This window comes from Oryza glaberrima, chromosome 12, assembly GCF_000147395.1.
Source record: "Oryza glaberrima chromosome 12, OglaRS2, whole genome shotgun sequence".
Lineage (NCBI taxonomy): Eukaryota > Viridiplantae > Streptophyta > Magnoliopsida > Poales > Poaceae > Oryza > Oryza glaberrima.
The window spans coordinates 20,240,849-20,254,342 of record NC_068337.1 but is presented as its reverse complement, the minus strand read 5'-3'; the positions used below and the strand labels follow the sequence as shown (position 1 = coordinate 20,254,342).

Here is a 13,494-nt window from a genome sequence, read left to right as displayed (position 1 = left end):
TCATTTATTTAACTAATCACCACCAGCTCAAGTCAATGAGTGTGTGAGTCAGTAAAAATAAGTACTCCTACCCAGCTTGCTCAGCACCTGTCATAAATAATTCACAAAAATCACACACGTCCTCCACATTCACATCCTCCATATTCAACACCAATTTTTTTTTCAAATAAGAATTTAACTCAGAATTTACAGGGACAGTATAATACCTGCAGCAGGAGAGCATATTTGGCGAATCCTATATCCCTGAATAAGCAGCCTCATCCATGCCACATCCAGTCAGTGAGATCACCTGTTGCTTTTAGGTATAAAAATATTAACTAGAGAAACTTAATACATGATTAGATAAGTGTCGTAGAAAACAAATAGATAAACTTAATTCATGTTCAAGACATTAAGAAAACCACATCAATCCAAATAACTGATCTACAAGATACATAGAAAATGTTTAAAGGTTACGTTCTGCTCATTAATTCTAAGTCTATGTATCCTTTGTCATTGATCGGCTATCTAAAGTATCACTAGGGCCGCCAGCCTCAATCAAACCCATTAGCCCAGCAGGAGCTCTTGAAATGTTGTATGCACCGTTCGACGAGATGATATGTGTGACGATGAATCCACATAGTTGTTTAGCGAGGCCGAAGCAAACATGTGGCAGCAATTTACTTGTCGGGAGCTTTAATTTCTGCAAATGGAAGGATTGAAGATGTGAAAACGTACTATGTGTTTAGAAACTTGGATTTACGTCTTAAGAAACATGGCAAACCTCAGAATCCGTAATGTTCCAGTTGCCATCCTCCATGAAAACCCTCATAAATTTCATCATGTAGAACCCACATGTACTCGTGCCCGGATCCTGGCGTGAGCAATAAGGGTGGCACCAGACCCGGAATGTATTTGAACACGGAGCGTGTCGAATACGCTTCTTATACTTCACAAGTGCCTTATCTAGGGTGTCAACGAGGGATTGAAACTTGGCTTGCGGGGTCCTCATTCTATCCATGACAACAATCTTGGAATCGTTTAAATGGATAGCAAGAAGGATCCAGTGAGGCCTACATACAAGGGAAGAGAACAATTAACATCTTAAAGTACAAATGAGAGGTACAGCGATAAATGCCACACTTACTTAAAGTGGTAGGGCAAAAGGATGGTATTCATGTCTTGTAGCTTGACAAAGGATGTGTACAGGTAGTCCAACACTTCTTTTTCGGACTTTTCACCTCCCTCAATTTTAGTGGAATTGACTATTTGTGGATCGAGGAATCCTAGTTTGTTATGGGTCGTTCTACATTCAAGTGCTCCCATTCTGCATAAGGAAAAAATTAACACATGCAACGAGGATATCTACTTAGAAAAAAGAGCGAGGGGTCGAGTATACTTACAATACCCATAACTGAATTAGCGATAAGTCTACCTCCTTCAGATTGTATAGCTGAAAAAGTTCTTTAAATGAGACCCAAACTATACCATCACAGTGATGAAAGTCCTCGTCCCTGTAAAAGACGGGGAACATCTCCTTACCCTCCTTGGCCATCTGTAAGTACCACTCTTCTACCCTTCTCATCTGAGTACAATTGCCAATGACCTTGCGATATTCGTCGGTAGTTAAAGAATAACCGAGCTTGAACTGAGCTGCCAACGGGGACTTCGCAATATTGTCTACATCAGACAAACTTTGGAGGCCTGCACCTTCCAGAAATTCCTGCACATTCTTGCTGGCCTCGTCTTTCTCAAATTCTTTCTTCGAAAATTCTTTCAATCTTTTTTTCCTGGTCGTGCGTCGGAAGTCTGAAATAGGTGGTTTTGGGGCAAGTGGTCTTGCCATGCGATTGAAGTGGTCATGTACTGCAACTGGCACTTTCACATTTGTCGCCTCCTTTATTTTGTCCCCTTTATGTTTAAGGAGCAATGTTATGCTCCCGCTCATCTCCTTTTTTTCCTTCAAAGATGGCACCAACATGTTAGGTAGTGGCGCCTTCTTGGGCTTCTTCAGAGATGGTGGTTCAGACATCTGGGAAGTTTTACACAAGCGCCCCCGCTTCTTCAGTGGGATTGAAGAAGCTAAGCTCTGATGTTTTGACGATGGAGGAGATGGGCTCTTACGGTGTGCTGGTGGAGGAGACGGGCTCTTACGTGGCAACAGTGGTGTTGGCATCCTTCGGGGGGAGACAACAAGCCCTTCTGAGCTAGACCCACCATCGCTTGGCTCATCATCGCTGTCTCCTGAAGGGAAGACAATGAAACGCTTGCGCCACAGGATAATTTGTGGACGGCTTTTCCAAGAGTGTTCACCCCCTCATCTGGAGCAAAATCAAGTTGGATTGCCCTGTATCTACTCGACACGTACTCCACTTCGACCCTTGAGTAGCCACTTGGTATCGGATTACCGTGTATCCTTTCACCCTCCATTACGGGATGTGCCATACCATGTGCCACCTCTACAGTGATGTTCTGAAGTGGCAAATGCAGCCTGCATGCAGTACGTACATGGATGTCATCTACGGGGTAACGAGCCATACCTAGTTCTTGAGTAACCTCAATTGAAGCGGAACTGCTTTTCCTCCCACCTGGACTGATTACACGGCCAACATCGCCTACATCCTGACTTTCGAGCCTCGCCATTATCAGGTCCATTCGTTCCTTCAGTTGCCTTATCTCTTCTGATTGATCTCCAGAATTTGTATTACTCCGAGACCGGTACCTACGTTTGTCTTCAGGAAAACCTTCCCTCCATGGAACTAGGCCTACTCCTCTTGTGCGTCCCAGATGCTCAGAGTTCTGCAATGCAAGTGTGAGCTCATCTTTCTCCCTGTTCGGAACAAAAGAACCCTCTAAAGACTTTTGATGGGCATCATGGAGCCTTTGGGACACTTCTTGCGATCGTGGACCCTTGTGTACCAACTCGCCAGTATCCGAGAGTGTTGCCCCTCGGGCGTATTGATAATTCTTTCCTCGTTGGGACCAATCCTTCGTCTCTATCTCGATTCCCTTTTGTAATAGCTCATCTTCCCTCTCTTGCCATTTGCCTACGTTCTTAGCATATCCGCTAGGGCCGAGACGGTGAGGGTACAATTTTTTGGCCGCATTGGCCTGGTTCCTTTCGCTAATCTCCTTTGCCTCATCTAATGTTCTGTAGGCCACAAAGTCATCCCAGAAAAGGCGGCACCTTCGATAATTTGGATCTTCAAAATTTGGTGTCAACCCCTTCTTGACAAACTTCTTGGTAAGGTCCGTCTTAAACTTCTTGAAGCTGAGGGACATCCTCTGAAGGGCCTTGTGCTTTGCAAGTTCTTCTGAACCCTCGGGGAACTGGAATGTCCACTTCAACCTTTCCCAAGCAAGTTCCTTGTCTCTGTCTGGTACCATCCACTCCAATTCATCTGGATCTCTGGTCTTCCAGTGTCGGTACTTGATGGGGATGTCATCCTTCACGATGACACCTAGCATTGGAATATGGGGTGAGTGCTGATTCTGGAGCTGTAGGGTTCCCATCTGCATCTAACGCTGTGATAGTGTAAAGGCCAGAGGGCATCTTGGTTGGACCTCTACCCCTTCTTATCGATGAGGTGGCAGTATCCCCAGAGTGCGTTGTGGCCGAAGGATTAACGTCCTTTAAAGAAAGGTATAAATTAGTCATTCAGAGCGGATATATGTACAATTGAGGTCTTATTTGTTCCATATGGGTGAATTTACCTCCATGTTATCGGGGTTATCACTTGGGCTAACATTACCACCATCGCTTTCTCCAGAATTTGCAGGCCAATTGTTATCTTGTTCCCGTGACATTTTCCTTTGTAGACCTAGAATAGAACTATTGAAAAAAACGTTAAGCATGAACCACAAGGTTAGAATAAAACAGTTGTTGGAGTTCCCTTTCATGGAAACCAAGGAGACAATAACATCAAAGATAAAACAATCGATAGCATAGATTTTGGACAACAACAACACTAGCAGGTTTGCACACATTTTATGACCAAGTACACACAAAAAAATGGATATCCCATCCAAGTTTCAGAATTAATTAATTAACAGCACATGTTTTTTATTGGAGCAACAAAAAAAAAAGAGCAATTACAAGCAAAAATTGTATAAAAGATTATATTGACGACAAAAAGTATTTCATAGGCGGAGCAAGGAGAATGAAATCATGTCATAATTTGTCACCATGCTAAGATGCTAGATCTATGTTATCAGAGCAAAGACAAAGCAGAGCACTAATAATTTCCATGACTCACCACAAACTGTAGGGGAGCTTGGTATAAGAGCTTGCAGTAATGATTTACATGACTCGACCATTTCAGATCAATCGGCAAGACTGCTGCAACCATGCACAGACCTACAGCTACAGGAATGATCTCCTCTCTGTACGCCATTTTTTTCAACAAGATGTTAAGGTATAGGCACATATGGATTATATGGATTCATGGCTAAATGAAATGACTAAGTAACCCCCATATAATGGTACAAGAAATGTGCCTATTAGCCTTTCAGGCCACTGTTTCAACTGTTGATGACTAAAATGGCTTTTGGTAAACTAAACCAAAACCAAGTGGATCCCAGTAAACAATGCTTTGAACATGCAAATTAACAACTCTATGTGTCTACAACTCATGCTAATGTGCGATAACATGAGAAGCTAATTGAAACAGATTTGACAAAGGTGAGATCCTTCGAATTTTGAAACAATTTTCACGCTTAAAACAGAGATCAACCAATCAGAACATCAGTATTAGAGGCTATTCACCACTTGGAAGCTGTTAACAGTTTTTCACACTTGACATGGCGGTATAAGCAGTCAAAGAATTTTCAATGAGCCACTGTCCATGTGCAGGTATTCCTTTTTCTTGTTACAAAAATAATTATGGCCGATCTGAATCTTAATGGTGCAATGTGTGTGTTTGTGCAGGGCATACTTCTGGGTCCTAAAGGGAGATAAATGATGTTAAAATTCGTTGACTCACATGCATTATGAACAGATATATCCATCCATCTGCCTTATTGGAGGGTGATGAGGGCTCTACATGCATCTGCATATGCATCCCATTTCCCATGTGACATGTTCTTCAGCTTCCATCCAATCTATCCATGTCCTCCTCCCTCCTCACCCCACACCACCCACTCAACAACAGCAAAAAAATCTTTTTCTCAATTTCCACAATGAAATCAGCACAGCAGGCTCAACCAAAGAAACAATTATCAGCAATGATCCAACAACCATACATTGTTTACAGGGGAGGGGAGAGGGGAACACACCACAGTGGCGGAGAAGAGCCACTGGACGAGAGCCGCGGCGAAGAAGTGAGAGCCGGCCTGACGCCTTGGTCCTTGGAGCTCCGGGCGACGATGACAGACAACGGCGTTGGCGTTGGCGGAGTCGGCGGCGGGCGACGAGGGTGGCGACCAACGAGGGGACGGCCGTGGCGGGGCGGGCCGTGTAGATCCAGGCGCTGGAGGGCGACGGCGGCGGCGCTGGCTGGCGGACGGCGGTGGATCCGGAGGCGGCGACTGCAGCAGATAGGGGGAAGAGGGGGAGTGAGGTGCGGTGCCGCACCATATATGTATAGAGCATAGGTGTCGGTTCTCTCCCATAGGTTGCGGTTATAAACCTGGGCCGGCACTTTATAGTGGTCAAAGGTACCGGATCTAATGAGAACCGGCATCTTTGGTCATTCTACGATTTTTAATTTACTCATCATACCAAGCAATATAGTGCTCTTGCTCTTGCTGTTTGTTTAATCATTTGTACATTTTTTTCCTTATGAATATATGGCACCAAATCGCAATGTTCCAAAATATTTTCAAATTTTTTCATCACTATTTACTGCCAATTTTTTTTCTCCACTTTTTGATATGAGCGCTTGACATCCTGGGTTCTCGTGTAAAATGTATGCCCGTTAATGTCGTACCCTTGGAATGAATGAATTGTGCTCGTCGGTCCCACTGTCAGGATTCAGCCTATGCTGTGGATTCTTGGTACGGAGTGTGTTGTCATGCACGTCAATAAGGGTGTGTTTGGTTGGGTGGATGAGCCTGGATGGGAGATGGCCGCCCGATTTTCTGTGGTGTTTGGTTGGATGGCAGGGTGGATGGGGTGGCTCAGAATAGGGAATATTCCCTCAATATGCTGGATGAGTGTATCTGGCTGATTTTGCTGGATGAAGCCATCCAGTTTTGGTCTGGGTGATGTGTCCTGTTCTGATTGGTTGTTGTTGGTTTGATTTTCTGTTAAGCAAGCTCCAAATGATTTTTTCTCCTAAACCGTTTATCTAATTTATGATTTGATTACACCATTATATTTGTTACAATTAAATTTTTAAAACAAGATCTCAGATGATTATATTTTGATAAAAAAATATATATGACAAATGAGTCCCACTAACTTTTGCCTTTTTCCATCCATGCTATATCCTCCAACCAAACAAGAAATTGGATCGCCATATCCATACAAACCAAACAAAAAATTAGATCGCCATATCCAACAAAATATGGATGGCCATATCCCATCCATGCATGACCGTGAACCAAACACACCCTAAATGGACAAAGAATGATAGCTACCTCAAGAAACTGGCAGATGCCATGAATGGTGTGCTGCCAATGGTGAGTGATCAAAGTCAAAAAAAAATGACGGAATTTGTGTTAATTTTATTTAAACTAGTTGGGTGGCCCGCGCAATTGCGCGGCTAGCACCCAAACAAAATCATATATTTTTTAGTATGATTGTACTTAAAATTTATTAAATAGCTATCTCATTGTCTTAAGACTTTAAAAGACCAAACCTTATCATTCTCGTGTTTCTAACTATATAGGTTTTAAAAGTCACACCAGTTGCTACCCCTTAAGTCATTTTCTTTTTTATTTGCTTGCTCGATCTACCACTATTTCTATTCATTTTTCTTGGAACCTTTAAAAATTGGATTTTATAGTTTTTAGAGTTTATTGTCACGATGGGTTTCGTTTTTATAATTTATAGATGTCCCGTCAAACGTTGCCATTATACTCCTCTACGGCCCGTCCACTGTTTCTTCTCTTTATTATCATTGAGATTTTAAAAATCGAACATAATTATCGTTTGGGTTCATTTTTACTTTCTAGAAGTCCGACTAAACCATCAGCGGCTTTGCCATTATACTCCTTTACGGCTCACCCGCTGCCTCCCTTCTTTATTGTCATTGAGATTTTAAAATCGAACATGATTATCATTGGGTTTTTTTACTTTTTGGAAATTCCGAACCTTTAAAAATTAGACTTGCATTTCATTTTTTATAATTTTTAGAGGTCCCATCAAACGATGCCACTATACCCCTCTACAACTCGTCCGTCACCTATTCTTTATTATCATTGTGATTCTAAAAATCGAACATAACTATCGTTGGAGTTCATTTTTTATTTTCTAGAAGTCCCGTCAACCGTCGGCGGTTCTGCTTCTCCATTTTATTGTCATTGAGATTTTAAAAATTGAATATGATTATCAATGGGGTTTATTTTTTTACTTTCTAGAAGTCCCAGCAACTGCCTTACTTGTTTGCTTCACAGCCTGCTTGACTTCTCTCTTTTTAATCATCATTAGGATTCTATTTGGTGTTTTATTAACAATTTTTATATTTATATGTCGTATGAACCGCCACCACTCTACTCCTTTATAGATCTGTTACTTAATTTATTTCGTCATGTGTTTTAGATGGTCTTTTCTTTCAATAGTCTTTATTTTTATCACAAATTTTAGTTATTTATAAATTTTATTCCTAATTGAAATATTATTTTTCTTTTTCTAATTTCAGAATTTTTTTAAAAAAGAATTTAGTTAATACCATATTGTGTTCTTTTAATATTTTTATTTTTTATTTTCAATTTCAGTTGTTTAAAAATTGTATTCCTACTTGAACTCTCTTTTAATTTTTCTAATTTTGGATATTATTTTATTTTTTATTCGGAATTTTAATTAATCTCGTATTGGGTTCTTATATGGATTCTTCTTTCAATATTGCTTATTTTTAATTTTGAATTTCAGCTAATTTTAAATTGTATTCCTACTTAACTCTTCTTTTATTTTCTTTTGTTAATTTTGGATTTATTTTTATTTTTATTTCGAATGTTAATTAATCTCGTATTGGGTTCTTATATGGACTCTTCTTTTAATATTCTTTATTTTTAATTCCGAAATTCAGCTATTTTTAAATTGTATTCCTACTTGGACTCTCCTTTTCTTTTCTAATTTTGGATTTTATCTTATTTTTATTTCAAATTTTGATTAATCTCGTATTGGGTTATTATATGGAAACTTCTTTCAATATTGCTTATTTTTAATTCCGAATTTTAGCTATTTTTAAATTGTATCCCTACTTGGACTCTTCTTTCCTTTTCTAATTTTGGATTTTATTTTATTTTTATTTCGAATTTTGATTAATCTCGTATTGGGTTCTTATATGAAAACTTCTTTCAATATTGCTTATTTTTAATTCCGAAATTTTAATTAATCTCGTATTGGGTTCTTATATGGAAACTTCTTTCAATATTGTTTATTTTTAATTCCGAATTTCAGCTATTTTTAGATTGTATTCCTACTTGGACTCTCCTTTTCTTTTTTTTCTTTTTCTCCGATTAACGTGAGAATTTCTAGCCTCCACAGTGAACGTGGTGCCTCCTTTTCGAGCTGTCTTAATAATATAATAGATTGCATCTTGCATCTCTATCCCTGTCAAACTAAACATAATTTTGCTGTTTCAAGTGCTAAGAAAAATACTTCTCTTTCCACCAAAGCAAGAAGAAAAGAAAACAGAAAAGCCATAAAAAGAAACAAGCTTCCGGCACAAAATCCGGACCCTGAAAAAGGCCCAGATCCTGTTCTTTTGCAAGATGAAGGCAAAGTTAGCATGTGTTTGGTTTCAAGACTACGTGGGATGGGATGGAACCATCCCTGATTTCCCTGATTTTAGATTGGGATGATTCCACTCAAATGTTTGGTTTGTAGGATGGGACGATCCTATTTTTTTTCGATGAAGGGATAAGGTAGAGATGGGGTGGACGCTGTTTGCAACCACCGTCAACGACCGGGCGGTCATGTGGGCGAGCAAGCCGGTAGAGTTCACAAGCAAGCGCGGTGCACGAGATGGGCTGGCGGGCAGGCAAGCAAGCCTACGGCGAGGAAGAGGAAGAGCGGTGAGGGCAGGCTCACAAGATGGAGGATGGAGGACGGCGGACGGAGACGCGCGACGACGGCCTAGCGAGCGAAGGAGCTCCGTCTCGATGACAGCCGGGGGAGGGGGGGGGGGGGGGCGGAGGAGTGCGACGATTGCCATATGCCGCTGCCAACGACCATCGATGTCGTCGCTGCGACTGGAGCTCGCACGGCTGATCCGCCACCGTGAGTCCCCCGCCCCTGGATCTACCGCTGCAACCCTCCCCATCGCTGGATCCGCCGCCGCCGCCCTCCCCACCATTGTCTCCGCCGCTCTCCCCACCACTGGATTCGCTGCCTCCCCACCACTGGATCCACCAAGGCCCCCACCGCCGCCATCGCCGAGCCCGCCGTTGTCGTCGTCGCCCGAGTCGTTTGCCACTGCTCGAGCCCGCCGTCGTCGTCACCGCAGGCGCTCTCGAGGGCGGTAGATCCGGCTTTCCCTAGGGTGAGCGAGCGGGCAGGACGACAGCGCACGTGAGAGGGGCGAAGCGGCGTGGCCCACGCCGTGCGGTCATCCCATGTGGGACGAGTTCGTTCGGCCGATTTTGCCAGATCGGTTGGTCCCTGATCTGAGAGGAATATTCCTCGATCTCCAGGGACTAACCCAACCTACTAACCCCTAAACCAAACACCCCTAAAAGTGGGTTCGCCCCATCCCATCCTTGCAACCAAATACTACCTTAATAAGCAAAAAGACGATATCAATAAGAAAAATGTGAACAGGAAACTGCATGCAGCTTTACTGTCAATTAGTGCAGCATTGTTTGAAAAATCTATCACTGAACACTGATGATACAGCTTTGACTCAACTGGCTGATAAAATTGTCCCAGGAGATTCTGCATTTAGCTTTCCCAGGGAGCTCAAGAAGATGGTAGAAGGAAACAGTGATGCAACTGCTAATTGCCTGAGAATGATGAACTTTACCACTAGGATGATCATATCACTGATAAAACTCAACGGAGGCTGTATGTATGTATGTGTACCATGTGACCCAGTTAATTTTTATATATACACACACAACTCAAAATGTGTAGTAAGTGTAGAATTAAGCTATCTTGGCGGGGCAAGCTAATCTATGATGGCTAGGTGGTGTGGTAATTTGTTCTAACCCATCAAAGTTGTCTAAATGTCTATTAACTTTACAAGTGCACATACTTGCACCTAAAAGAATTGAGAAAATTCCCTATATACCCTTGAAAGTTCACCCAATGTCTCAATCCCTTCTATACCTTAGAGATTTGCTCCTAGATCCCTTCTATACATCTTCCGTTAGTTGACCGTTAAATTCTTATCATAAGATCCATTTTGTCTTTTGGTATCAGAAAATATAAGTTATGAAATATATTGATGGAGTGTATAAATTTATTGTATGTGACTTTTATATTTATGAGTTTAATATATACTCCATCAATATAGTTCATAAGTTTATATTTTCTTGATACCAAAAGGCAAAATGGACTTTATGATAGGAATTTTAATGGTCAACTAACGGAAGAGGTATACAAGAGATCCAAACTGAAATTTAGGGATATGAAAGGAAATAAGCAAATCTCAGAGGTATAAAAGAGAGTGGGCGAACTTTCAGGGGTGCATAGGGAGTTTTCTCAAAAGAATTCGCCGTCACTCTTAGCGCCCTTTCCTGTATCATGACACAGAATAAATTGTGAAATTAACGGTATATGGATCTGGACGCTTACAAACTCACATCAGGTCGGATAGAAATATGGCGACAGAATTATATAGCAATTTCTTAATTCTACTCCAGCACGTAGTACTACATCTTTTTCAAGTTGAACTTAATAATTAATATTGGTTGCTAGTGTTAATTTTATGGTCAAAATTTGAGAATTTCGATAGGCGTTGAAATTTTTTACTTTGACAAGGTGGTTGATAGCCGAAACGTGAAACATTTCTTCGTTGAGGTTTGAAATTAATCAACCGGAAACGTAAGCATTTTGGAACTGTCGCACTGGGCGATGATGATAGTCGCTAAAACCCAGTGGCACAGGCACCGGCCGCCGTCACTTCGCCCATCCGCCGCTGCAGCCTCGCCGTCCTCTCCTCCGAGAGCTGCCTCGCCATCCTGATGAGCGCGTCGGCGTTGCTCCCCTCGTCGGAGACCTTCTCGTACCTCCCGGTCTCCACGTTGACCCTCGTAACCTGCTGCTCCAGCATGCGCTCGCCGATGCCGACGAGGTTCCTCATGTTCTCCGGCGTCGCCTCGTCCAGCGCCGCCGCCGCCGTGGCCTTGAGCGGGTCGTAGTCCTGGTATTCCTGGATGCGGAGGTAGTTACGCTCAATGTGGAGCAGCTGGAACTTGACGCCGATGTGGATGTCGACCATGTCGGAGCTCCCCGCCATGAAGATGTCGATGATGGGCGCCATGCCCCTGTGCCGCAGCCACCCGAGCGCCCCCCACCGGGAGCACTTCTCCGCCGTGTACAGCCCCTCGTCGGAGGCCAATCCGGTGCCGATGGACAGCACCAGGAACCGCCCGCACTCCTCCGGCGGCTTCGCCAAGAACAACCGTGCCTTCTCCTCCGCTATCATCTCCTCCGTGATCATCGTCATGGCTACCATCGTCTGAAAAAAGAATATAAGGAGCTAGTACTAAATGAGACACATTCTAGCACTACCAATTTCTCATATTTTGGAATGGAAGAAGTATGAATTACAAATCTGATGGAATAATACTGTACAGGATTGTTGGCAGCGACGCCGCCGTCGATGAGGTTGTACTCGCGCGTTTCGCCGGCGCCGTCGTGTGTCCGGAAGCAGTGCGCGGGGAGGTACGTCGGCGCCGCCGACGTGCCGATGCAGACGTCGGAGAGCAGCGCGTTCTTCAAAGGCGAATGCTTAGCCTGCACAGACACACACACACCCCAATTCAGAAACAGTTTTCCTTCAGCTGTTCAGCTATCAAACCAAACATGAAACATCAATGGCGCACGCACATACGTCGTATGTGGAGAAGATGACGGGCTGGAGCAGACGGACGTCGAAGGTGGGGATGACGACATTGGTGAGCGTGTCGCCCACCGTCATTTCGCCGAGCACCTCCCGGACCATGTCGCGGAGGTACCTACCGTTGTACTTGGGCCCCCACACCGCGGCGACAGTGGAGGCGAGCTTGCACCACCTCTGGGGGAAGATGCGCGGGCCGTGCTCCTGGTAGAACGGACAAATCTCCTTGGCGGCGAACAGCGGCCGCCGCCGTCCGTCCCCGCCGGCGCCGGGCGCGGCCAGCATCGCGGTGATCAGCCCGCCGGTGCTCGTCCCGGCGATGTAGTCGAAGTAGTCGGCCAGCCTCGCCTCTGGCCCGTCCAGCTGCTGGAGCTCGTTCTCCAAGAACTCGAGCACCTTGCCCGGGATGATGCCCCGGATGCCGCCGCCATCGATGGTCAGCACCGTCACCCTCTCGCCGACGACACTGCACGCCGCCGCGCCGTCGCTGCAGCCATGATAGAGACGCCGGCACCGTGGCCGAAGGAGACGAGCAGTGGTGAAGCGAAGCATCCTTGCTAGAAGATGGATTCAACCAATCGAGAGTGTGTGTTCAGTTAATAAAGCATGAAGGAGATGGGCAGAACATATTCATTTTGGACGAACAATATCAAAGATTGACTGACCGAGCCGACCGACGATGAGTCTTTCATAAATCATCGTCCATTCCATGATTGAAATAAAGTTCAGCACGCCAGATCCAAAATTTTGCTTAGGGTTTTGTTTTCTAGAGAATCTTAATTTGACGGAGCTGCCTGCCTGCTTCCATATGGAGTATATTTTATATGTCATGGATTTGCACGCATGATGCTAACAACATGTGAGTAATATATAGCTGCACGGTGACCTTTACGGCTTTACTACATTCATGGTGCTGATCAAATCGGAGACTAAATAAGCACCCTTTGGGCTTTGGCAAACATCTGTCATAGCTTTGCAACACTCATCACCGTAGCTTTTCGTGGTGACTGTGCTGGATGGATCGGTATTTTCTGAAGAAAAGATGCGCGGGTGGTTGAGTTGTTGACCATGTTTGAATCGGATGAAGATGTTTAAATGACGATATGCAAATCAAGAAAGTCATAACGCGTGATTAGTTGAGTTTTAATTATTATAACCTGAAAAATAGACTTATATGATATTTTAAAGCATGCTTCAAGGTCTTAATTAAGGGCATGATTTTCCGATGCTAAGTAGGCAGAATCTACGTATTTTACGATTTTCACGTATAAAATTAAAATTATATGGTTGTGTCCCTATCAGGGTTTCAATTTTGGTTTTAGATCAAAATTTCTGAAATTTTCAGCAA

General features: G+C 43.5%; 2 protein-coding genes across 6 annotated transcripts; both read right to left on the bottom strand.

Moving 5' to 3' along the window:
• Positions 1–292: 292 nt before the first annotated feature.
• Positions 293–5,527, bottom strand: LOC127757527 (uncharacterized). 5 transcript variants are annotated; one of them, XM_052283055.1, is made up of 8 exons: positions 5,254–5,527; positions 4,962–5,176; positions 4,236–4,362; positions 3,694–3,811; positions 1,383–3,610; positions 1,127–1,306; positions 764–1,052; positions 293–682 (listed from the first exon to the last, which is right to left on the bottom strand). In XM_052283055.1, exons 5-8 carry the CDS (start codon positions 2,153–2,155, stop codon positions 479–481), a joined length of 1,446 nt encoding a protein of 481 aa, XP_052139015.1. In that variant the 5' UTR covers positions 2,156–3,610; positions 3,694–3,811; positions 4,236–4,362; positions 4,962–5,176; positions 5,254–5,527; the 3' UTR covers positions 293–478. The 5 variants fall into 5 exon arrangements, with proteins under 5 accessions (XP_052139015.1, XP_052139014.1, XP_052139016.1 ...); XM_052283054.1 differs by having other exon boundaries at positions 4,962–5,527; XM_052283056.1 differs by lacking the exon at positions 4,962–5,176.
• Positions 5,528–11,017: 5,490 nt separating this feature from the next.
• LOC127757945 (patatin-like protein 1) lies at positions 11,018–12,698 on the bottom strand. The gene is made up of 3 exons (XM_052283536.1): positions 12,141–12,698; positions 11,882–12,043; positions 11,018–11,765 (listed from the first exon to the last, which is right to left on the bottom strand). Exons 1-3 carry the CDS (start codon positions 12,696–12,698, stop codon positions 11,172–11,174), a joined length of 1,314 nt encoding a protein of 437 aa, XP_052139496.1. The 3' UTR covers positions 11,018–11,171.
• Between the last annotated feature and the right edge of the window lie 796 nt (positions 12,699–13,494).